General features: G+C 33.9%; 3 protein-coding genes across 3 annotated transcripts; 1 reads left to right on the forward strand and 2 right to left on the reverse strand.

Annotated features, from left to right (window-relative positions):
• Positions 1 to 204: 204 nt before the first annotated feature.
• LOC104100759 (nucleosome assembly protein 1;3) lies at positions 205 to 4,271 on the reverse strand. Its single transcript, XM_009608070.4, has 12 exons — positions 4,081 to 4,271; positions 3,927 to 3,970; positions 3,728 to 3,823; positions 2,133 to 2,225; positions 1,954 to 2,044; positions 1,804 to 1,865; positions 1,523 to 1,707; positions 1,249 to 1,426; positions 1,118 to 1,161; positions 766 to 964; positions 654 to 671; positions 205 to 564 (listed from the first exon to the last, which is right to left on the reverse strand). Exons 1-12 carry the CDS (start codon positions 4,124 to 4,126, stop codon positions 496 to 498), a joined length of 1,125 nt encoding a protein of 374 aa, XP_009606365.1. The 5' UTR covers positions 4,127 to 4,271; the 3' UTR covers positions 205 to 495.
• Positions 4,272 to 5,541: 1,270 nt separating this feature from the next.
• LOC104100758 (small ribosomal subunit protein bS16m/bS16c-like) lies at positions 5,542 to 9,523 on the reverse strand. Its single transcript, XM_009608069.4, has 3 exons — positions 9,235 to 9,523; positions 8,647 to 8,692; positions 5,542 to 5,974 (listed from the first exon to the last, which is right to left on the reverse strand). The coding sequence occupies exons 1-3, from the start codon at positions 9,365 to 9,367 to the stop codon at positions 5,752 to 5,754; spliced, it is 402 nt and encodes a 133-aa protein (XP_009606364.1). The 5' UTR covers positions 9,368 to 9,523; the 3' UTR covers positions 5,542 to 5,751.
• A 3,934-nt stretch (positions 9,524 to 13,457) lies between these two features.
• LOC104100757 (heat stress transcription factor A-7a-like) lies at positions 13,458 to 16,214 on the forward strand. The gene is made up of 3 exons (XM_009608068.3): positions 13,458 to 13,962; positions 14,959 to 15,717; positions 15,906 to 16,214. Exons 1-2 carry the CDS (start codon positions 13,615 to 13,617, stop codon positions 15,664 to 15,666), a joined length of 1,056 nt encoding a protein of 351 aa, XP_009606363.1. The 5' UTR covers positions 13,458 to 13,614; the 3' UTR covers positions 15,667 to 15,717; positions 15,906 to 16,214.
• The last annotated feature ends 7,192 nt before the right edge of the window (positions 16,215 to 23,406 follow it).

The following is a 23,406-nucleotide window of genomic DNA, read 5'->3' on the forward strand; positions in this document are numbered from 1 at the left end:
CAATTTTTCCGTCTTCTCGGATAAGGATTGCGTACAATCTAATCTCCCTAGACCCCACTTGTGTACTCTCCCTTGTCTCGCCATTTCTTTCCTTTTAACAGATCTCATAAAAGAAAAGTAGAAACAGAGATAAAGAGTTTAAATTTTCAAGTGACAGTTCCCAGCTAATCGGGAAAAATAAGCATCAACTTAATACAATAGAACTAGGAAAATAAACCTTGTAATGAAGATTAGTTTTAAGCAACTTCTGAGGCCATGAGAATTTAATAAATCGTAACACATCTCACTATTTCTACCACAACTTGCATCTCACCCACACTACAAAAAGGGTAAACTGTAAAGTATAAACCAGAAGATATTGGAAAGAAAAGAAAAATGACTCAATAAATTGTTCTAACATACTCCATATATAACAAACAACCAATCGCACAATCTCTTCACTACACCATCCAACTTTTCAAGACCATAATTTTGAAACAGCTTCCAAGCAAATGGCTACTGTTGCTTGCACTCAGGTGGTCTCTCACCGGGTTGACCGTCAGCTGCAGGTGCTCCTCCACTCCTCTGTGTAGTCGAGGAATAAGTAAGCATGTCAGAGGTTTATAAAGGAGATGAAGTAAACTTCAGCAAACATAAAAAGAAATGGATTATACCTTGCGACCAGCAGATGACTGCAATGATGATTGAAACAAAGAGAGGGAAATGGTTAGCACTGATGGACATCTCAACTAACAATGATATTTGTGTTACTAACAATTCAATTACCTTCTTCTTGGTCTTTGTAACATGTTCATCCTCGTCCTCATCATCATCATCTTCATCCTCCTCTTCCTCATCCTCTTCATCCTCATCTTCATCATCTTCATCCTCATCATCTTCTAAGTCAATGTAATCTTCATCCTGAGCAGCTTCCCCAGTAAACCATGAAACTGCATGTGGAATAATCTTATCTCGGATAGTTGACCTGCATAAATCATAAGCATATGGATCTTTAACAACTAAAACGAACATATAGTTGACATTATAGTTTGTTTATATTCTGAATTTGCAACATCCACATCCAAGAAAATCACACCCATGTGCTTGAGCAAATTGATTAGTTCAGCTTGGCTTTTACCCAATATCATAGTCTTGTTCCATCAAATTTTGAAGTTCTTCAGCCTATACAAGAAAAGAAAATGAGTTACAAACCACTTTAAATTGTACATGTGTGTGTTTGTGTAATGGAACCACTAGAGCAATTCATACAGCATCTTCGTCAATATCTTCTTCGTCATCTGGTACTTGAGGTGGACTAAAGAAGTTGAAGAAACTTTCACATTGTTCTGTTTTAGTGATAGGTTTGGTGTTCTTTGACCCCTTCTTTGGCTTCTTCTTCAGAATCTTTTGTGTCAAGCATTTACCTGGATACCATTCAATCTCGGTCCTACAAAATTCAGAGAGATAAGAAGGCATTGTGGGAAAATAATCACAACGATGAGATGAAGAAACCTTGCTTGCTGATTATGAGGTGGTGACATACCCTATGGCCTTCTCCAAAATTGGTTCATCTTCATCAATCATGTGATATGTCTTGGTCAGCACAGTGTTTGTGAAGTAGGGATTAGTCTCAAAGAAAAATTCAAGCTTAAAACCCTTTGGATTTTCAATCCTCGACCACTTTATATCCTTGAGAAATTTGAGAGCTCCTTCATCTCGCTCAGTAATCTGTAACTCATAGAATAGACCAGATTAGTGCCATTTTCTGGCCAGTTATAAAAGTAAATATAAGGAACCTGAATAGAGGATTTATCATCAACTAACCTCTTCAGCTAACACTTCATTATTCTTCATTGCAGTGATCCAGAAATCAGGAACTCCTTTCTCTATATAAAAGAGAAGAGACAAAAGCTATTTGTCAACAATACTGATGGTCATAAAGCAACAATCAAGGAAAATTGATAATCAACATACCCACTGCGTCTTTATCCTCTTCCTCATCTGCTACAGCAGTCTGAGTTGCCTCGCCATCAACTTCAACAACTCCATTAACAATTTCAGATCTCTGCGAATGTTTTTTTTACTTAAGTTCAGTTATATCAAGGCAACTGTATCGACGGATGCAAAGAGGTAAACGAAGCAATATGGCAGACCTTTGTATATAGTGGCTGATACTGCTTCTGGTACTTGGCTTCAAGGGCTGCTCTCTCCTCAAAAAATTTTGCTTCCAATTCATCATGTTGAGTCTGTGTTTAACAAGATGACAACGATTCAACATCAACAGGAGAGTATCTAGATACTAAAGTTAATTAAAAAGCAACATAAACACAATTAGGCATCTAACACACAGGATACCCTGTTAATCAGGTATTGTGCAAAAAAAAACAGGCGACACTGCTGACCACCCGCGGTTGCATTTTCTTTTAAAACAAGGACCACCATGAGTTGCAGATTCTGGTCCCACCCTATTTTCTCTGTTCTCCTTGAAAACTACATTTTGTAGAGAGAGGGGCTTTCTGAAAGGCCAGAAACTTTTATGTAGTCCGATGAAGCGTGTTCAACCAGCACTAATAAGGCCATTCCTAGTGAAACTGGTGGAATTATTCCAATTACCTATGTAAGTCTCTGATTTTTTATTTGCTCATCATGTGACCTAATCTTGATAATTGATATTGAAGGAAAGAACATTTTATTGAAGAACTCAACAGCTAGATAAGAATGGGAGAAGGTGCAACATTGAATCCTGATGCATTACTTTACTTGGAAGAAGATCTTAGCTCACCTCTCTCATAAGTTTGAACATAATTTGGAAACTAGTGCATAATGTACCAGATGAGTCGAGACAGATAGTATTGTGAATGGCACTACATTAATCAATGCAACCGCCATTTAGAAAAACAGATGGTGGAGGGGATAATTACCACACACCTAAGCCGAAAACCTACACATCCATTAGACAGGCTCAGGTTCCTATGGCAAAAAGGAGTAAACATGTTCACTTCTACTGAGAAAATGCTTACTATCAGAAGCCAAAAAATGTGGTCCATTGAACCATTAACATCCAGTGAATCTATACAATCTTTAAAAGTTCTATAATCAATGCCGCTTGGACTCCCACTCCCATAATCCAACCCGCCCAACCCCTGCCTTTTCTAGTACAGGTCAGTCAGAATGTTAAACAATGTAAAAGAAACTTATGGGCACGATCCCTGCTGCAACTTAGCATCTACAATATGTGTTTTCATTTAGTACAATCAACTTCCCATCATTTGAATATCAAAATTTCTTACATACCAACCTAAAACTTCATCAATACAACTTAAGACGTGATAATCTTCAAGAACCAAACTAAACCAAAGAGGAAAACCACGAAAGTAGACCAAATGACAAAGAGCCTCATACAAATAAAAGATTGGGGAACAGAGGCAAAGTTTGAGAAAGCCCCAGTCTTTTCATTTTTTATCAACCTCTCCACAATTAAACAGATGGATTGAACTCATACAACCTTTTGTTAATGCTTGCGAAAAACAAACAAGCTCCGAAATCTCTTTTTGAACCATATAAATGAATTTAAATATCTAACAGGATAACAGTTATCACAATCATTAACAAGAACCATGTTTGGCAAGAGGCACATAACATAGGCAAAAACTAGAGAACTTTATTGAAATACAAAATGATTTGCTAAAAACGGCACGGTGCCACGAAAGAACATATTTAAACAACATTGGATAAGAATACCACTTGCCTGAATCTCCCTCAGAACCTCAACTCGTTTTCTAACATTGGGAGATAAATTCTCTAGCACGTTTGAGTGCTTCCCAGTTAGGCCCTGAAGCTTATTCTACAAAAACAAACCGCGAATATCACAGCCAGTTCAGAGCATAGTAATAATCTCCATAAAGCAAAAACAAACAACGAACGGAAAAGATGAATAAAAAACTCACTTTGAGAACATTAACAAGGTCGTCACTGTCATCAGCATTCAAAGCTACAAAAAAAGATATTTAGTTAAGAGAAATTCAAACCCAATACAACAAAAATGAAGAGAAACAAAGAATTAAGACTATAGGATTCTGTTTAAGTAGATAAGGTATTTACCAGCTGCGAGATCGGCAACGTTGAAGTTATCTTTATTGTTGCTCATTCTGGATTTGCTGAAGCAAGAAATCAGAAGAAGCAACCAAAGGGAATAACCCTAAAAACAGGGGAGGAAAATTGGGGAAAGAGATGAGAGAAATGGCTAAGCGCCCAAATTTAAGCTCTTCTCTATCTCTGTCAGAAAACCTAGCAGCTTACTGGGTCCAATATATTGACTCTCTTTTAAGGCTGTGTTTGGTAGACTATAATATTGAATGCGAATATACTAATTGATTTTCCTTTTTCTTTCTTTGTTTTTCTCCTAATTTGCTTTTTTATTTATGTTTAGAAAAGGATTTTAATTATGTAACATTTTTAAAAAAAATACTCATTTAATAATCAGCATAATTTAAGTGCGATCCAAAATGACTTTTTAAGACATTAAAACACAAGAAATCAAATGTGATTTTGTTAGACAAATTAAGACGAGCATGCAAAAGCATAACTCCTACATTATTACGAGTTTAAGTTTCATACGTTGTCAGCTCAGAAGACTTTTTAATAAAGATGTATCTAAATTTATGACATTGTCATATGGTTTGTACATAAATATCTTGGAATAAAAACACCACACGAGATTGTTTACCTTTTCTTAGTTTAGCTTCATCTAGTAAACTCAAAATCTCCTTACCTTCTACTATTTTTATGACATAATCACCCTAAATACTCAAAACTTTAATTGCTCAATATTTGGTTCTCGAGATTTACAACAAAATTAAGAGTCGATATTGGCACTTGCTTCAAAAAATTTAAATACTTCTTGTTTGAAACTCTTTTTTCAAAATTTTGAAATTTGAACCAAACACCACCACCATTAAATGATTTAAGTTAAAATTACACCTGCTTCTATTTGACTATTCTCATTGAAAAGTGTTTATTTATACGCAACAATCAAAACGTAGGCATAACTGTTCGATTACAAACCCTCCCAACCCATTATTTATATCTTTTTTTCCTCTTAATAATCAAAAGCCAGCAGTTTCATCATCTTGTGTTCCCTTTTTTCCTACTTGTCCAGATATTTTTCTTCTTTAAAATTGAAAAAATCCCCCGGTTCGATACATAACACGCCCGCCCCTCATTGTTCAGAGTTGACAACCATCTATATGCAGTTTGCTCCCTTCTGAACCTGTTAACATCATCATCTAATTTCTTTATCCAGCAACATAAATACCACTTTACAACAGTACTTATTAAGAAAATTCTCCGGAAAGCAAAATACTTGCCATTATACTAGTGCCAGACATTTAAAGCTGTATCTAACTAACAAATATAATGGTTTAACTCAATTGAGTACACTCAGCGCAAGCAGGGGACAAAAAGTATCATGTATGATTTTTAACTCCAAAAACATCCATGCTTTTGGAAAATATTCTGCAACTTTTACCTACATTATCCATCTATTACCATCAGGAAGAAAAATGGGAAAGCAAAGGATGATACATGATCACATAATTTCTAGAGACAACTGACAACAGCATCTTTAAAGATGATACATCCTTGGATTTCAAGTTTCAATCCAGAGCAACAAACAGATATTAGCTCTGTAATTATCACATACCAAAAGGTCACTATCGGAATAAAAATTAGCTCTTCCAGCTGAAGTTGTATAAAATATAACTAGTGGGGGTTCTACGCTTTGTCATCTCCATCAACTTCAGAACCAACTTTTGGTTCAGCAATTTTGACACTTTCCGGTGCCATGACACGTCCAGTCATAGGATGAACTGGACGAGTGTCCCGTGGACCTCCTTTTTGTCCCATAGCTAGCATAGGCGGAGGAGGTAATACACCTGCTCGGAAAAGAAGACGTTCAACCGGTTCTGACGGCTGTGCACCAACAGATAACCAATATCTGCAGACCCGCAAAGATCAGGTAAGCAATACATGATTGTATGATCCTAAAAGCTATCTGATGATCAGAGAGTATAAGAAACAACAAGTCGTAGGTCTTGCAGCAACTAAAAGCAAAGTCAGAGTACAACCATTTGAGCACTATTTTCCTTTTGGACATTTGCAAGAATAAACTTGAGTGATGGCAATCTCATCCAAAGAGAGAAACAGTAGCAAAAATAAGAAAGTTTATAAAACAGCAGCACCACGCTACTGCTACTGTAATTTCTACAATAAGAAACAGGTCCTACAAATATCAGCTATAAGTTAACTCCCTGCTCTATCCTGGAGTAAAATAAAAGGGTTAAAAAGGAGATACAAACTAACAAGTATCATTTCTTAATCTGTCTTTATGTGTTGCTGATAATTAGCCTATCAAAATCACAGCTACACTCCAAATTCCCCCAACCAAGTCCACAAACACATATTAACTTACTGCTTACACCCAGCACACTGAACAAATGAACCCTCGCATCATGTTTATAGATCCATGTCCACAGTAACAGAACAATCAAGCGAAGATCTTTAATTATACCAAACACAACACTCAGTTATGTTTCACTCTATCTGCAGTCAAGCAAGCTCTAAATGATTATGGCAGTCAAAGTATACAGTGCAGCAGAGAACCATTTATGCTCGTCATTATGTGTGAATGGACAACATCATTCTTAAAACTTAAAGAAAATAAATTTATTCTTTTATATTTTATGTTACCATTCTCAAAAAACTTAAAGAAAATAAACCCTCCCGGATGAGTTAGCATATTGTTCACCCCTTTACCCAGATGAGTTTTGTTTTTTCAGGACGCATTTCAATCTTAGTGAGGCAGCACTCAACTTGTCAGACTCTCAACAAAAGGTAAACATTTAAGCATCTCATATAAAAATTATAGCTCCAAGTATTCATAATTATAATTTTCTTTTATAAGTATAACTTGTCATATGAAGCATCTAACGGAATGAAACCCATATACAACTAAGTATACAAAATCCAAAGGGAACCCCAAAAAGAAGTGGCCGTTTTACAGTGGTATAATGCTTCTTATCACTAAAATTAAATATGCTCGTATAGTCAAATGTATCTCAATTGCGTCGTTTTCCTAGTTTTTTCCCATAATAGTCTACATTGGTCCACCACCCAGCTGCATCTTTTCTATACAATTTCCTCAATATCTCAATTCAAACAGCTTGGTTGCTTCCTCATGTATATCTGCAATAGTCAACCTAGAAATTACCCAAACATCTTAAATTTCTTCCTCATATAGACCTTTTTTTTGAAATGGTAAGGTATTATAGATATCAAAAAATCAGCACCAAGAGAGTGCTGTGGTTACATCCCAGAAAATAACAAAAAAAGAAAACCCTCTGTGTCTATACAAAAGACTGTCTGAATTCTAGTAGGGTTTCACTATCATCTATCCAATCCTGTTTACACCAAAAAGGTATCAACAAAATGCAGTATTATTTGATCTTCAAGAATGAATTCTCCTGTCCTTCAAAGCATCTCCTATTCCTTTCTTTCCATATGCACCACCAAATAGCCGCTGGTATTGTATTCCAATCCTTCTTCATTTGCTTTGACATTCTTTTTCTATTCCAGCATGACAGTAACTCAGCAGTAGTGCTTGGCATCACCCATTTAATTCCCAAAATGTTCAAAAATAATTGCCACAATGGTGTGGCAGCTCTGCAGTGTAAGAATAGATGATTGATAGTTTCTGTCTCCTCTTTACACATGTAGCACCTGTTAACTAATTGGAATCCCCTTCTTTGTAAGTTGTCCTGAGTTAAACAGGCCTTCTTAGCCACCAACCATTCAAAACAACTAACTTTCATAGGAGCTTTCGGCTTCCAGATTTGCTTCCAGGGACCGATAAAAAACTGATTTACTTCTTTCATTAAAATGTTGTAACACGTCTTCCTCATATATACCTGCAATAGTCACCTTAGAAATTCCCCAAACACTTCCAATTGCTACACTCAGTCAGATCCCTGCCCACACTTGCTCGTTCTTTAACGGTAGGTGGGTAGCTCATGAGAAAAATTTGTTCATGTTCGTTTCTGCTTCATGTATCTAATAGGAATCTGCTTTGTCCTTCGTATTCAGCGAGTTCATAGGCGACTATATTCAATTTGAAGGACTACCGACCAGATGAACAGAAAAATTAAGATAACAAATTAGCAAAATCTGTTTTACGTTACTACAATGTTATTCTTGATTGTGCATCTATAAACCAGTGTTAGCCATTCGCATTCATGGCCATTAAAAAAATTTCAATGATACTGTAGATCAAACAAGCTTAACCAAAATTGCTAAGCTACCAATGTTGAGCTCCCACAATTTGCATATGCAACTAGCATTAGCTTCAAGTAGTCATATTGCCTTCTAGTAGTCTTACGGTATACTTTGTCAGACAACAAAAAGAAAAAGTACGATATATGAACTAAATATTTATCAATATATGATTGACTAGTTTCTACTTTCTATTCAACCCATTAATTATCCATCCAATCTGAACTTTAACAAGAGAGCAGAAAATGCAATTCAAAAAGCTCTAAATTAATATATGGAACTTGCTTAGTTAGGAATCATAACCAAAACAAACAAAAAAACATGTTCCGGAAATACACTTACTTTACTCTGTCAAAATTAAGACCCATCCGTTTGCCACCATCTTGACCTGTACAAATGAAAATTGTACAAGATATTCATCAGTGCCTATCGGGATAGGGGTAAGGTCTGCGTACAAATTACCCTCCCCAAACCCGTATTTTACTGGGTTATTGTTGTTGTTGTATATTCATCAGTGACTATAAAACATTATATTCCTTCTGAATATTTTTATGAAGTACTATATGCCCCCAACCAGCCTAAATTAAATACAGTACTTTGATAACTAAAAATTCATAAGTTGAGATTCAACAACTGAGGTTTCCATCAATAAAACTTCTATTAGACTACATAAGGATAAGAACCCATATAACAATTAGTTAAAAGAGAAAATCAAGCTGAAAAATGACAATTATCACATGGATTAATTCAAAATAAGGTGAAATGACCAATGTTTAAGAGCTCATAACAAATAATAAGCAAAATGATACTCCATAAATTAACTTCCCATGACAACAGCAAAATCTCCACATACGTCAAAAGGAGAGAAGAACAGCTTTCTACTGAAGAACAAGGTAGGCTACTGCTTAAAATTGAACAAGGTAGGGTTACCTGGGAGAGGATTGTAGTAACCGAGGACTTCCAAGTGTTTGCCATCTCGGGGAGATCTACTATCCGCCGCCATTACTCTGTAACAAGGTTTGTTTTTGCATCCAAACCTCGACAACCGCAATCTTACCACCATTTTTCTCTTCTTCGCTCTCTAGTGGCGGCAATAGCAGGGTTCCGACGGCTGAGTTTTTGTAATCGGGGCTTGTTAGCGGAGAATGCAAATTGTGAAAAATTTGTCCTCCCTATCCCTTATCCTCTTTACTTTTCTTTTTTTTTTCCTCCTCTAATTTATATCTCTCTTGGGTAGGTTGATGACTACACCAAACGGGTAGCAGGGTAAGGGTGAAATTCAAAAATAATTATATTTATAAGTGTTAATTAAAAAATATATGTAATTTCAAAAGTAATTTAAATTTAGCCACTTTGAATTATCTGAAATATTTTTATGTAAAGATAAATCTGAATGAAAATACTATTCAAAATCTAAAAAATATTCTAGCATAATATACTGGAGTTTTACTATAATATATATTGAAGTTCCAGCATAATATGATGAAAGTCCATACACATGTGATCTAGTATATTATGTTGTAACCTTCCGTGTGGTGGAGTCCCAGCATAATATGCTTGAAGTTTATACACAGTGTATCAATCTCCAGTATATTATGCTGGAACTTTTTGTGTTGCAACAAAATAATGACTATTTTTAAAAACTTTGCAAATGCTTGCTGTTTTTTTAATTACCGTTACGAAACTGATTAGCCCGTGCTATTTTCACTTAGGATAAGAGTTTCTCTTCTTTCTTTCTTTTTTTTCCTTCTGGCTGCAATTTTTATTGGAGGGCCATTCTTTGGAACTTGAATACTACTATATTTCATCAATAATCTGTTTCTTTTTAAAAGGTCAAAAACATTCGAGGGTCATTTGATTTTAATAGTAAAAGCGCATTATGTATTATGTGAATTTAAGGTACATTACGAATTTAAACTCTAACAAATAAAATCATAGTAGTAATATTTAAATAGAAGAAGATAAAGAAACAAACTCGTTTCCCTTGAAATGTGATTTACTGATTTTTTGAATTTTTTTAGTAAAAGGGTGTTGTATAAACGAGGGTTGAGGAAGTAATAAAGGTAACAAAAAAGTACACGACTGACGTCCCAAAAAATAAAAAATGGAGGTTTTTATTATTTGAGATAACGATAGAGGAGGGTGGGAAGTGAAATATGCCACTATTCGATAAGCATTTCAGAGTCGCACTATCTTCCTCTCGTGCCATTCATACAAAAGTGCCACGCATTTTATCACACCTAACAATACTTTTTCGAAGTGGGTCCTCTAAACTAGTTAGAGGCTAAATTAAAATTTTAATTTTATTGGTTTTAAGTTTTAGTAAGACGATTTAACGTGTTAATAGAATTTTCAAGTTTGGCTCAATCCCAAATGACTCGCTTAACCTGTTTAAGGTTGGGTTGGTTATTGACCCGTTTATTTATTGAACTCAACATATTTTGATCAAATGCATCTCAATCTTTTTAAAGATTGGTTGATTTTTAGTCCAAATTGATCCAGAAGTAATTTTGCCAAAATATCTTAGAAATAAATTTATTTTTTTATTTGATATATTATATATAACCATAACAAAAAAGAAAAAGTCTTATTTAGTAATTATACAATTCATAAGAAAATAACATATATTAACTAAAGATTGATAAGAGTTGGGCGGGTTGGGTTATGACCCAAATTTTAGTCTATCTTGACCCAACCCATCTTAATCCGAGTAACTTTTGGACGGGTCAGACTCAACCCATTTTGACCCCCTCAAAATCGGCTCAACCCGCCAATTTGACACCCCTATATATTAATAGATACATTATTAATAAACGTACTTACTTAATGAACATTTTAAGCCCAACTGTATATGAACTTCTACCTCTTCTCCCGTATACATCTCGTTTTTTTTTTTACAGAATGGTGTGCAAAGTATCCTATATTCACATAGAATTCGGAAAGAGACTGCAACTCGAGGGATTTGATGTAGACAACTACCGTAACGCAAGTATTAGTGGATGATTTTCACAAGATCCGTGACATAAATCATAACACGGAGACTTCCTTTTATACATCTCAAATTATCACAATAAAATGTTCAAAAAGTGTAAACCAAATGGTAGAGGTGTACAAAGAAAATAGATAAATCGCACCAAACCGATAATCTGAGTCAAACCGGTAAAAAAAATTTGATATGGTTTGGTTTGATTTGATTTGGTATTGGATAATAAAGCCCGACCATAATTGGTTTGGTTTGGTTTTAATTAAAAAAAAGTCAAACATAAACCAAACTAACCCGATAGTACATTTATATAATTTTTAAAAATATTTTATACATATAAATATTTATTGTAATGTAATTTATAAATATTTTTTAAATTTTTTCACAGTTTTATCTTTAAACTTATTATTTCAAGTTTAGACTTAACATTCTTGAATGATAAATAAATTTTTTAGCTCATAAATGTAGTAACTCAAATAAAGTTCAAATCAATACTAATGCTAACAAAAGAAATTCAATTCAATACTAGGAATGACGATAGTGTTAGATAATTATTTTAGTTTTATATTGGTTTATAATGAAAATACATAACTTAGTTTATCTTTTTTTTAGTGCTTAGTTATGTAATTAATATTAGTACTCATTAGCTATACTTATTTTAGCATGACCTATATAGTATTTTTAGATTATGTTAATTTTTATTATGGCTTATTAATTAGCAATATTTGTTTTATGTAATTTTATTATTTATTTTTGTTATTGAATATTTTAGTATAATGCAATGACTTATCTCATATTATTGTATTAGTTTCTTGGAAAACACATTATATAGTTGTATTTTACTAGGATTTAAGAAATATTTGGAGCACAAATTACATATTTTATGATATGAAGACTTTACCAGGAGAAAACCCAAAAAAATCGAGAAAAATCGAGATTGAAAAACTCAATTTTATTGGTTTGATTTGATTTATAAATTTAAAAATTAATATCATTAATTTAGTTTGATAATTAAAAAACTCGAACCAACGCGACCCATATACGCCCAGCCAAACGACATATGACATCTGTTGCTTGCTGCTACCACAGACACCTGACTCTGCTTTGTGTTTGTATTTATCCCTCTGAATATTTTCAACTTAAAGTCAAAGAACGGATAAAGCTTGCCTTTGGCTTGTTTGGTCCTTTCCTCCCTAGGGCCCTAAACAAGAAAAACATTCAAATAGACACTCAAACTTTAAAAGCAAATTGAGAGTTGAAAATATCAATGTCGATCAAGAAGTGTTTAAGATTGAGGTTCTTGGGTGAGATATTTGTCATTTGAATTGAATCTCGACGCTTAAGTTTTTCCCTAGCAAACAAAGTCTTTAACTATTTATATAAAGTAAAGCCATTATTCAATCCGTTATTTTTAAAACTATAGATTAATGTCTTTAATCATATAATGCATACTTCTTACTCTAACATGTAAAAGGTCTTGTTTTCTTGCACATATTCCATGTGTAACTAATAGCTCATATGTTTACTAACCAAATATTTGATAACTGCAAAAGATTTAAGCTCACACAAAATTCAAAATATAAATCATAAGATTACAAATTACGATATGCCTTGTAAAAAATTTGCTGAAATACATACAATTATATTATATGTAATAGTATTTTATAAATAGCTTAATGTGATGTGTATAAAAATTTGATCCAAACGATAAAATAAATCTTTACTCAAATATCGACTAAGTACGTGTGAATAAACACTTAACTATAAATAAGTATCATTTTTATACTTAAAGAAACTTTGGTTAACGAACTGTATTAAATCCTAAATGAGAAATCAAAGTTGATGAGTTTCACCTACACAGTGGTCGTTAAATAGAGGTTATATATCACAAAATTCAATTGCATCATTTATAAGTTAGTAAGACCTAAATGGACAAAACTAATAAAGTTATGGGTCAAACAAAAGTTTCTTGAAAATTGAGGGACTGAATGACGTGGGGTAAATGAAGTAAAAATACAAATGGCAACATGCTCCGAAACGGTTCGTTACACATCGCTTTTCCTTATTTGCTTTCTAAATCACACACACACAGTGCACCGTCACCGCCCTCCCCCGCATCCTACCCCATGCCCCTACCCCCCACCCCTTCTATACAATTTATACTTGCCCTGTACTGTAAGTCTCACCATTTTTTTCGTCTGCAAAAAAATATTCTCTCTCAGAAAACCCAATTCCCATGTTCAGTGAGTTCCCTTAATTTTATCTGCAAAAATTTGAACCCAAATCAGAGTTTAAAAACAAAGGAGTTCTGGTTTTGAACATTAGAGATGGAACAGGAGAAAATGGTAACAGATGAAGTCATCAATGGCGGACTACTAACAGTGAAAGAAGAGCCAGTACTATTTCTTGATGAAGAAGACATTATTGGCAATAGTGAATTTAGTAGCTCACTACTGCCAAAGCCATTGGAAGGGTTACGTGATGTGGGTCCACCGCCTTTTTTGAAGAAAACATTTGAAATGGTGGATGATCCTAATACTGACTCTATAATCTCTTGGAGTAATACCAAAACCAGCTTTGTTGTTTGGGATCCTCATAAGTTCTCTATTGATCTTTTGCCTAAACATTTTAAGCACAATAACTTCTCTAGCTTCATTCGCCAGCTTAATACCTACGTAAGTTTCCCTAATATATCTTACTACTTGTTTTCTATTACTACAATTGTTTTTTTGAATACTTAGCTTTAATTTCTATTACTACAAAATTAGCTGGGAAATGAATACTTAGCCTTTAATTAATGTATTTGCTGGTGCTAATTCTGAAATATGGTGAGTTCAGTTTTGAAAGTTAAATTTAGTGTTTTTAAGGAATGAATATCCAAATTTCTTTAGTGAAATGGTAGTGATTGAGTTGCATGATAAGTAGCGGAGCCAGAATTTTCATTAAATAGAGTCAAAATATAAAGAAATAAACTCACCAAGAAGTCAATGAGTCAAAATATAAAGAAATAAACTCACCAAGAAGTTAAGGGGTGTCAATATATATATATATATATATATATATATATATATATATATTAAAAAATATTACCCAGCTATACTATAATTTTCCGACGAATGAATGTCGAATGACACCCCTTGGGTGCATGTGGCTCTGCCACTGTGTGGGATTACATAGTCGGTAAAGTGTGTTTACATACTATCCTCTCTGGAACGCACTTGTGGGATTAAGTTTTTTTTTGGTTGTTGTTGTTGTTTGTTGTTGAAGTAGTGATTGAGTGCGCATGTATTTGGTTAAGTTTTAAATTCTTTGCACTTAGAGCTTATAATATATTTACGTCACTTATGGTCATTATAGTTTCTTGATAAGCATTAATAGGTAATTTGATAAAAATGGTAATTGAGTTGCTATCACATGTTAAATTTCACTTATAGTGGAAAAAAAAAGAAGTAGTCAGTATAAGCATTAATAGGTAATTTGAATAAAAAATGGTGATAGCTTGCATCCCTTATTAGTGCCCTTCCCCGGACTATGCGTGAAAGTTGGATGACTTGTGCACCGGATTGTCCTTTTTTTTTTTTTTCGTGTTAAAGTATATAAACATAAATCCATTTCTAATTGATTATGGGTTATTGTGTAATTAAGTATATTTTGTTTTGTGGGGTTTGTAGCGTTTCAGGAAGATTGATTCAGACAGATGGGAATTTGCAAATGAGGGGTTTCAGAAAGGGAAGAAGCATTTGCTGGTAAATATAAAGAGGAGAAAGCAGCAGTATACTCATCAAGGATTAGGATCAGGATCAGCACAATCTTGGCTTGGTTCTTGCAATAAGGATGGGGTTGAGGCTGAGTTAGAGAAACTGAGAAAGGATCAAAACACATTGAAAATGGAAATTCACAGTCTAAAACAACAACAAGAGAACACAGAAAGCTACTTAGCTACTGTTAAAGAGAGGTTACAGAATAGTGAGACTAGGCAAAAGTATATGGTAATCTTTATGGCAAAAGCATTCAAGAATCCACTCTTTGTTCAACATTTGATTGAGAAGATTAAACAGAGAAAGACTTTAGACAATGGCACAGTCACAAAAAAGAGGAGATTGGCTAATACTCCATGTGACAATAAGTGTGATGGACATAGTCTTCAAGTTCAAGAGGAGTTCACAACAATCAAGTCTGAAATACAAACACTTTTCTCTTCTGATGAATCAAACAGTCCTGCGAATGAACAGAAAATGAATGGCCAAGACATGTCATCTGAGAACTATATATTGTGGGAAAAGCTAATGGAAGATGATATGATATATGAAAATGGAGCAGAAAATGATAAACATCACAGTGATATTGTTCTTGAACTGGAGGATTTGATTGCAAGTTAGAGAGTTTGTGGAGCATGTTAGTTGTCCTGGTTCAGCACTATGAGATAATTGGTATAGCTCTGCTTTTATTGTTGTTGGATTTTTATTCTGGCTTTTCAACAATATTGTGACTATGTTTTTCGTGAGCCGAGGATTTATCGTAAACAGTACCCCTACTACAAGGTAGGGGTAAGGCTTCTGGGAAATAACTATTATCATGTGAACTGTAAAATTCATAGTTGTACCTTTTCATTGTGCAGGATGGCAAATAAGGAAGCAGCTTTTTTCAAGAAATGTGGTTTACTTCTCTTTCAACTGCACAGGAGCCAAAATCAAGAAAGTGGGATGGTGTTTAGATTATGTGTTTATTGTCATAATCTTTATCAGTTAGTGACTAACAATGTACAAAGTTTATATAGCAAAAACATAAGATCAAAATATTAAGGTGGTTTTTGTTGTTCTTAGGTGGTTGTTTAGTAGGTGCACAGGAGATGTAGGCTTGTTAACCATATTGCTCTGTTCTACTCTGCTTTAACATTAATACTGTTTCTCAGCTTTGATGTTTCAAATTGTTGCCTTATCAATCAGACTGGACAGAGTTTGTCTCTAAGCAGTGGCGGAACTAGGTTGGTTGAATATATATTAGATGTTGAATCCCCTCAGCGTCTTCACGTGTTTACTTTTTTTATTTTTTTGAATCTCCTCGGCGAAAATTTTGTAGCTACAATTGACAATATGACGTCGCTTAAGTTAGGTACATATTCTTTTCATTTTCTCAGATTAGCAAGAATTTAATTTGCCTATATAGAAACAAACTATATATTAGGAGGTTAAAATAAAATGCATGTAGTAGATTTTGTTATTATAATGCTTCCAATCAAAATTTCAAGCGATGTGTATTTTGAATTAGAAGTAATTTCGAGAATAATGATCGAAGTGGGTAGAACAGACAGACAAGATAGATGGATGTTCCCCAACTTTTGACAAATGTGGATTATCAAAATCCTATCTTTTTGCCTATTCCAGAATGGTATAATTGTATGGATCTAAAACGCACTCAGCTATTTACTGGAAACTTCAGCTAAAATCAGAGATGAAGTGTGCAAATTAGAGCCACAACATCAACATTTATTAGTCATAATAAAATAATAATTGCCACATCTTGTCTATTACAAACTGGTAGCCCACAAAAATAACTATTAGTGACGCCTCTAATTATTGATCATGGCTTGCAATTATTTTTTAGTCAAAATAATAAGTTACTCTTAAACTATTGATCAAATCCCTGCTGTGATACACTTTTTGCGGACGAAAATTATCTTACACTCAACCTTTACGGCATGTGCCTAAGACACACCACCTTTTTTTGACCAGTTTTTTCAAACAAGTGCAATGTCACACACCAATAAAATCATGATACGTGTCATTATTTTTATTAAAAAAATAAATCACATAAAATTACAATTACACCCCATAACCATCTTTTCCATTTCATCTCTTCCTCTCCGCAAATTACCCCCTTTCAACTCATCTCGCCGAACACCCCATAACCATGAAATTAGATACCTTCACTGCCACCCTTCTCCACATTCATCTATCTTCCATATCCGACAAGAAAATTATAATTACACCTTTCTTTCCATTTCTTTGTGTTCTCCCTCGCTCTCCATTATCGTCGATAATATCGGAACCACCCCTTCCGATTTCAAACCAAAACTTAGTAGCCCAAATAGATTTAGTTTCAAATTTTTGACTTTAATTTCACATCTAACACAAGAAACTCAGGACCCAAAACTCAAAATTAGAAAAGATATTATGGCTGCCCAATTCGCTGTCAACTTCTCCGACTAGCAAACCACCAAATTTCAGATACATTACAAGTTTAAACTTTATTGTAGATTACTTCCAAGAGCATTAATTAATTTATTATTGAAGTAAAACTCAAATCTTAGTTAAAGTTAAAAAATATAGGTATTATGTCAGTCGAATGTGAAACTTAATCTGATATTGAAATAGAGATGAGATGCTAAGAGGTTATTTTGTGATGTCCCAACGGGATCATATTTGGTGGCAAGCTAATGGAGCAATTGTAGAAAATGTGAGTAAAATTTATGTGTAAAAGAAGTTGGAAAAGGGGGACAATATATGAGGAAGAAGAAAAGAAGCGAGGGGGTGGGGTTCTGGGAGCCAAATAATTTAAAAAATAAAGAAAATAATTAAAATTTTGACACGTGACACTTAAACAAGGATTGAAATTTTTGTTCTTAAGTGTTCACATTCTTTATTGTTTTGATTATGCACGCGTATGTCATGTAGTAATAGTAGTGTGTCTTAAGCACACTCCAGAAAGATTGGGTGCGTAAGAAAATTTTCGTCCTTAAAAATGTGTAACAGAGATTTGGTCCATAGTTCAGTGGGTAAGTTTTGTACAGAACGTCCTGAATAATCAACTCGTTTGCCAAGCAGAGTTTTTGCCAATTTTTTTATTTAAAAAGTGTATGGAGTAGGTCGCCTATTGGTGCGGCGACCTGTTGAAAATTTTGGAAAAAATTAAACAAATTAAAAAATTATTAGGTTCCCTACTGCCAAAAGGACCAAGTTAGTGACGCATCTACCTAATTGTTAATCATGTGAATTTTTATTTATTTTTTTAAATTTTTTGTTATAAAATATAACTCAAAGTAACAATATGGAACAAGGAAAAACAAGCTAAGAGATATAGAGAGAAAGAGAGGAGAAATTCTATTACAAGGCCTTTATATAGGCATGAAAAGTGAAGAAAATATGTCATTGAATATGTCATTAATCATTTAAGATGAATATCATGGAGGAAGAGTAGATATCCACCATAATTTGATATTTCCTATAATACTCCCCCTTGGATGTCCATAGATAATGTGCATTGTTAAAACCTTATTAGAGAAAAAAAAAATCTCAGTGAAGGAAAAAGAGTACACATGTTTAGAAATACGCTTTTTGGTTGCCTCATTAAAAACCTTGCAAGGAAAACTCAGTGGGACAAAACCTTATAAGGGAAAATGAGTATACCACGTATTAACTCCTCCTGATGAGATCATCAATTCATATCCTTGAGCCTTCGCATCCCAATCTTGTACACTAGTTTCTTGAAGGTTGACGTCGGTAGAGATTTGGTGAACAAATCAGCCATATTATCACTTGAACGGATCTGTCGCACATTGATATCACTATTCTTTTGAAGATTGTGTGTGAAAAATAACTTTGGTGAAATGTGATGTGTTCCATCTCCTTTTATGAATCATCCCTTCAATTGAGCTATGCATGCTGCATTATCTTCATACAAAATTATGGGTAGTTTGTCACACTTCAAACCACATTTGTCTTGAATAAGGTGTATTACAGACTTCAACCATACACATTCTCGACTTGCTTCATGAATAGCAATTATCTCAGCATGATTAGATGAAGTAGCCACGATTGATTGCTTAGTCGATCGCCAAGATATTGCAGTGCCTCCACATGTAAACACATAGCATGTTTGAGATCTAGCCTTGTGCGGGTCAGATAAATACCCATCATCGGCATAACCAGCAAGATAGGGATTGCAATCATTGCCATAAAATAAGCCTATATCGATAGTCCCTTTTAGATACCGTAATATTTGCTTGATTCCATTCCAATGTCTCCTTGTAAGAGCAGAGCTATATCTTGCTAAGACATTAACTGAAAAAGTTATGTCAGGCCTTATAGTGTTAGAAAGATACATTAGTGCACTAATTGCACTAAGATATGGTACTTCAGGACCAAGAAACTCTTCATTCTTTTTTTGAGATCGGAACGGGTCCTTATTCACATCAAGTGATCGAACAACCATCGGAGTACTTAGATGTGCTCCATCCATGTAAAACCGTTTCAATACCTTTTCTATGTAGGCAGATTGATGAACAAAAATCCTGTTTGCCAAATGTTCAATTTGCAAACCGAGAAATAATTTTGTCTTTCCGAGATCTTTCATCTCGAATTCCTTCTTTAAATAATCAATTATCTTTTGGAGTTCTGTAGGAGTTCCAATAAGGTTTATGTCATCAACATATACGGCAAGTACAACAAACTCCGATGTTGTTTTCTTTATAAAAATACATGGACAAATTGAATCATTTATATAACATTCCTTTAATAAATATTCACTAAGGCGGTTATACCACATTCTTCCTGATTGCATTAGACCATACAAAGATCTTTGCAATTTAATTGAAAATATTTTCCTGGACTTTGAATTATATACGTCGGGCATTTTAAATCTCTCTAGAATTTTCATGTATATCTCATTATCAAGTGAGCCGTAAAGGTAGGTTGTAACCACATCCATTAAATGCTTGTCAAGCTTTTCATGGACAGCAAGACTAATGAGATAACAGAACGTTATAGCATCCATAAAAGGAGAATACGTCTCTCCATAATCGACACCAGGCCTTTGTGAAAATCCATGTGTAACAAGGCGTGCCTTATATCTTTGTACCTCATTTTTCTCACTCCTTTTACGTACAAAGACCCATTTATAGCCAACAGGTTTAACACCATTAGGTGTTTGGACTACAGACCCAAAAACTTCACGTTTCGCAAGTGAATCCAACTCAGATTGGATTGCTTCTTGCCATTTTGGCCAATCACGTCTTTGTCGACATTCTCCAATATATTGAGGTTCAAGATCCTCATTATCTTGCATAATGATAGATGCAATATTGTATGCAAATACATAATTCACCACTATATTCAATCGATTCAAATTTGTCTCAATATCTATTAGATTTATTGATAGTTCCTTATTTTCTTGAGTCTCAGGCTCATTGATATCCTCATGAATCTCAGGATTGGTTAAATCATGGGTTTCTTTATGAGACTCTTTCGTAGTGTCATCTTGATAATTTATTTTTCTTTTTCTAGGATTTCGATCCTTAGAACCCAATGGTCTGCCACGCTTTAGGCGTGCTTTTGACTCATTAGATATGACAGTAGAAGATTTTTCAACAGGGACATCAATACGGATTGGAACATTCTCTGCATGGATATGTGATTTCGTCATCCTTTTTAGATCCGAAAATGCATCTGGCATTTGATTTGATATTTTCTGCAAATGGATAATCTTTTGCACATCTTTTTCACAAATAGAGGCACGTGGATCAAGATGAGACAATGATGGATTTTCCCACAAAATTTCCCATTTGATTTCACCAATTTCTCCCCCTAATTTTGGAAAAAATGCCTCATCGAATCGACAATCTGCAAATCGAGCAGTGAATAAATCTCCCGTTAATGTTTCGAGGTAGCGAATAATGGAGGGCGATTCAAACCCAATATATATTTCTAATCTTCTTTGGGGACTCATCTTGGTGCGATATGGAGGTGCCAAAGTACAAAAGTATTAGAATTAGAAACCTTTTAGTTTACGATAGAATGTGCCTCAATTGCACTAATTCTTGTCCAATACATGCCACAAGATAAAGACGGGAACTTCTCAATAATTCTTTTCTGGCCAGAGATATTCTTGGTAACGATGAGATATTCAAGATTATTCTCATCTATTGTCTCAATATGAAATCCATTTCAACGGATATCTTTAAAACTCAACAAGTTCCTCTTAGACTTGGAAGAGAACATTGCATTCTCTATGATAAGTATTGTTCTCTTAGGCAGAGTTATATTAGCTCTTCCAGAGCCTTCAATTAGATTACTACTACCAGAAATTGTAGTAACATCTGTCTTACACATACTTAAATGAGAGAAATATTTCTTCTCTTTGAATATTGTATGTATTGTACATGAATCAATCAAGCAAATATTTTTACAATTGAACTTTGATCCAAGTTTGCTTTGAAAGATATCCATATTTGCTTAGTCTTCTCAAAGAGTTTCTTGAGACGGTAGAGTCTCGTGCTGATAACGTGTTATAAAATATAACTCAAAGTAACAATATGGAATAAGGAAAAACAAGCTAAGAGATATAGAGAGAAAGAGAGGAGAAATTCTTATTTCTTCTTCAATTGTGTATATTTTCCTATCTATTACAAGGCCTTTATATAGGCATGAAAAGTGAAGAAAATATGTCATTGAATATGTCATTAAACATAGAAAATATGTCATTGAATATGTCAATAATCATTTGAGATGAATATCATGGAGAAAAAGTAGACATCCACCATAATTTGATATTTCTTATAACAGTTTTGAAGTAGTCGCCTATTGGAAAAGCAACTAGCTGAATTTTTTTAAAATAAAATAAAATTAACAGGGGCGCCAAAAGTAGCAAGTTGCATCTAATTTTTAAGGCAAAATACATAGTTTACCCATCAAACTTGCACCGAAATTCCTGTTACACACCTTTTTTTCACAAGAAATCTTTTACACATTCAACATTTCAAAAGTGTATCTATGACAACTTTATTCGGTGTTTGACCTTTTTTTCTCAAACACACCAATAATAACGTAACACGTGTTATTGACTTTAAAAAAATTTTGAATTTTCAATTATATCCATCATTTTCATCTTCACCAAAGTTGTATCACCATGGCTGCCCCCTCCCAAGTGAGTACTTCTGCACCAACATCAACCATGAAACATTTATTTTTAGTTTCAATTTTTAAAATATTAGGACGACATTGAATTTCTATCATCATTAGCGATTAAATATTTTCCTTAGTTTCTCGTATTTGTATCGTCCCTCTTTCATATTGACCTAACTGATAATATAGTTGAATACCAAAATTACTTACACCAACAGCAATAGGATCAGAAAAGAACCAAAAATTTCCAACCCATCAATGGATAGAATGGAAGAAACTCCACAGACCCAGTTCTCACGACACACATACGAAGAACTCCATGAATTTTTCCTTCAGATTTGGCCACCAAAAAAGCGCACTCTATAACGCCGTCATTCAGCGATTCCCCGTGTTGAATGTGAAATTCTGATTATTTTTATCCTCCTTTAAATCTTGGCAAAAATATTTGGTGGTATGGTGGAAGAAGAAGGTGATAGTGCAGTAATTGTAAGAAGATGGAAAAGACTTGGTAGAATTTTTTCTAAAAACGAAAGAAAATGATTTAGAAAAATGAAAAAAATGAAAAGGATGGACAACTGGCGTCAAAATGAGCTTTTAGACACAATTTTAATTGTCCACTCACCTCTCATGTATGTAAAACACGCGAGTGACACGTAATAAAAAAATATGTATCTTAGACACACTTTTAAAAAATTAAGTGTGTAAAAAAATTTTCGTAAAAAAAGGAATTTCGATGTAAGTTCAATGTATTTTGCCAATTTTTAATCATGGACTTTCCAGATCCTATCTTCTTTCCCCTTAAGAGAAAAGGCAAAATCTTAGCTGCAACTACAAGATGCCAAGGGGTTCTCCTGCCTTTTTTCCTTTTTTTCATTTTGAAATGATTGCCAAGAGTAATACTTATGAGTTAATCTTTTAAACCGCCCCAAAACTTCTTCACATTTAGACTACTAAATGCACTATCATTTAAAGGTAAAAAGAATAATTTAGTACGTGGTCTTCTTCTTCTTTATATAGATAATGGTATCGTCCGGATCAGAGGTGGCAAAATAATTAAAAGAAAATAGTTATCCAACCATATTATTCATTACAAAATAGGTTGGATAATGAACTTTTTAAGAATGGGTTCAATATGGATAAGAACCATATTATCCACTTAAAAAATGGATAATCAGATGGATAACCAATGGGTTAACTTTTACATTTATAAGGACTCAAATT

Source organism: Nicotiana tomentosiformis, chromosome 7 (assembly GCF_000390325.3).
Source record: "Nicotiana tomentosiformis chromosome 7, ASM39032v3, whole genome shotgun sequence".
Lineage (NCBI taxonomy): Eukaryota > Viridiplantae > Streptophyta > Magnoliopsida > Solanales > Solanaceae > Nicotiana > Nicotiana tomentosiformis.

Excerpts from the sequence above, each read along its gene's own strand:
- LOC104100759 (XM_009608070.4), bottom strand. The coding sequence starts at position 4,126 with ATGAGCAACAATAAAGATAACTTCAACGTTGCCGATCTCGCAGCTG. Across the intron at positions 3,824-3,926 it reads ACCTTGTTAATGTTCTCAAA|AATAAGCTTCAGGGCCTAAC; the intron begins GTGAGTTTTTTA and ends TTGTTTTTGTAG. Across the intron at positions 1,866-1,953 it reads AGAGGATAAAGACGCAGTGG|AGAAAGGAGTTCCTGATTTC; the intron begins GTATGTTGATTA and ends TCTTTTATATAG.
- LOC104100758 (XM_009608069.4), bottom strand. The coding sequence starts at position 9,367 with ATGGTGGTAAGATTGCGGTTGTCGAGGTTTGGATGCAAAAACAAACCT. Across the intron at positions 8,693-9,234 it reads TTACTACAATCCTCTCCCAG|GTCAAGATGGTGGCAAACGG; the intron begins GTAACCCTACCT and ends TCATTTGTACAG. Across the intron at positions 5,975-8,646 it reads CTTAATTTTGACAGAGTAAA|ATATTGGTTATCTGTTGGTG; the intron begins GTAAGTGTATTT and ends GCGGGTCTGCAG.
- LOC104100757 (XM_009608068.3), top strand. The coding sequence starts at position 13,615 with ATGGAACAGGAGAAAATGGTAACAGATGAAGTCATCAATGGCGGACTA. Across the intron at positions 13,963-14,958 it reads TTCGCCAGCTTAATACCTAC|CGTTTCAGGAAGATTGATTC; the intron begins GTAAGTTTCCCT and ends TGGGGTTTGTAG.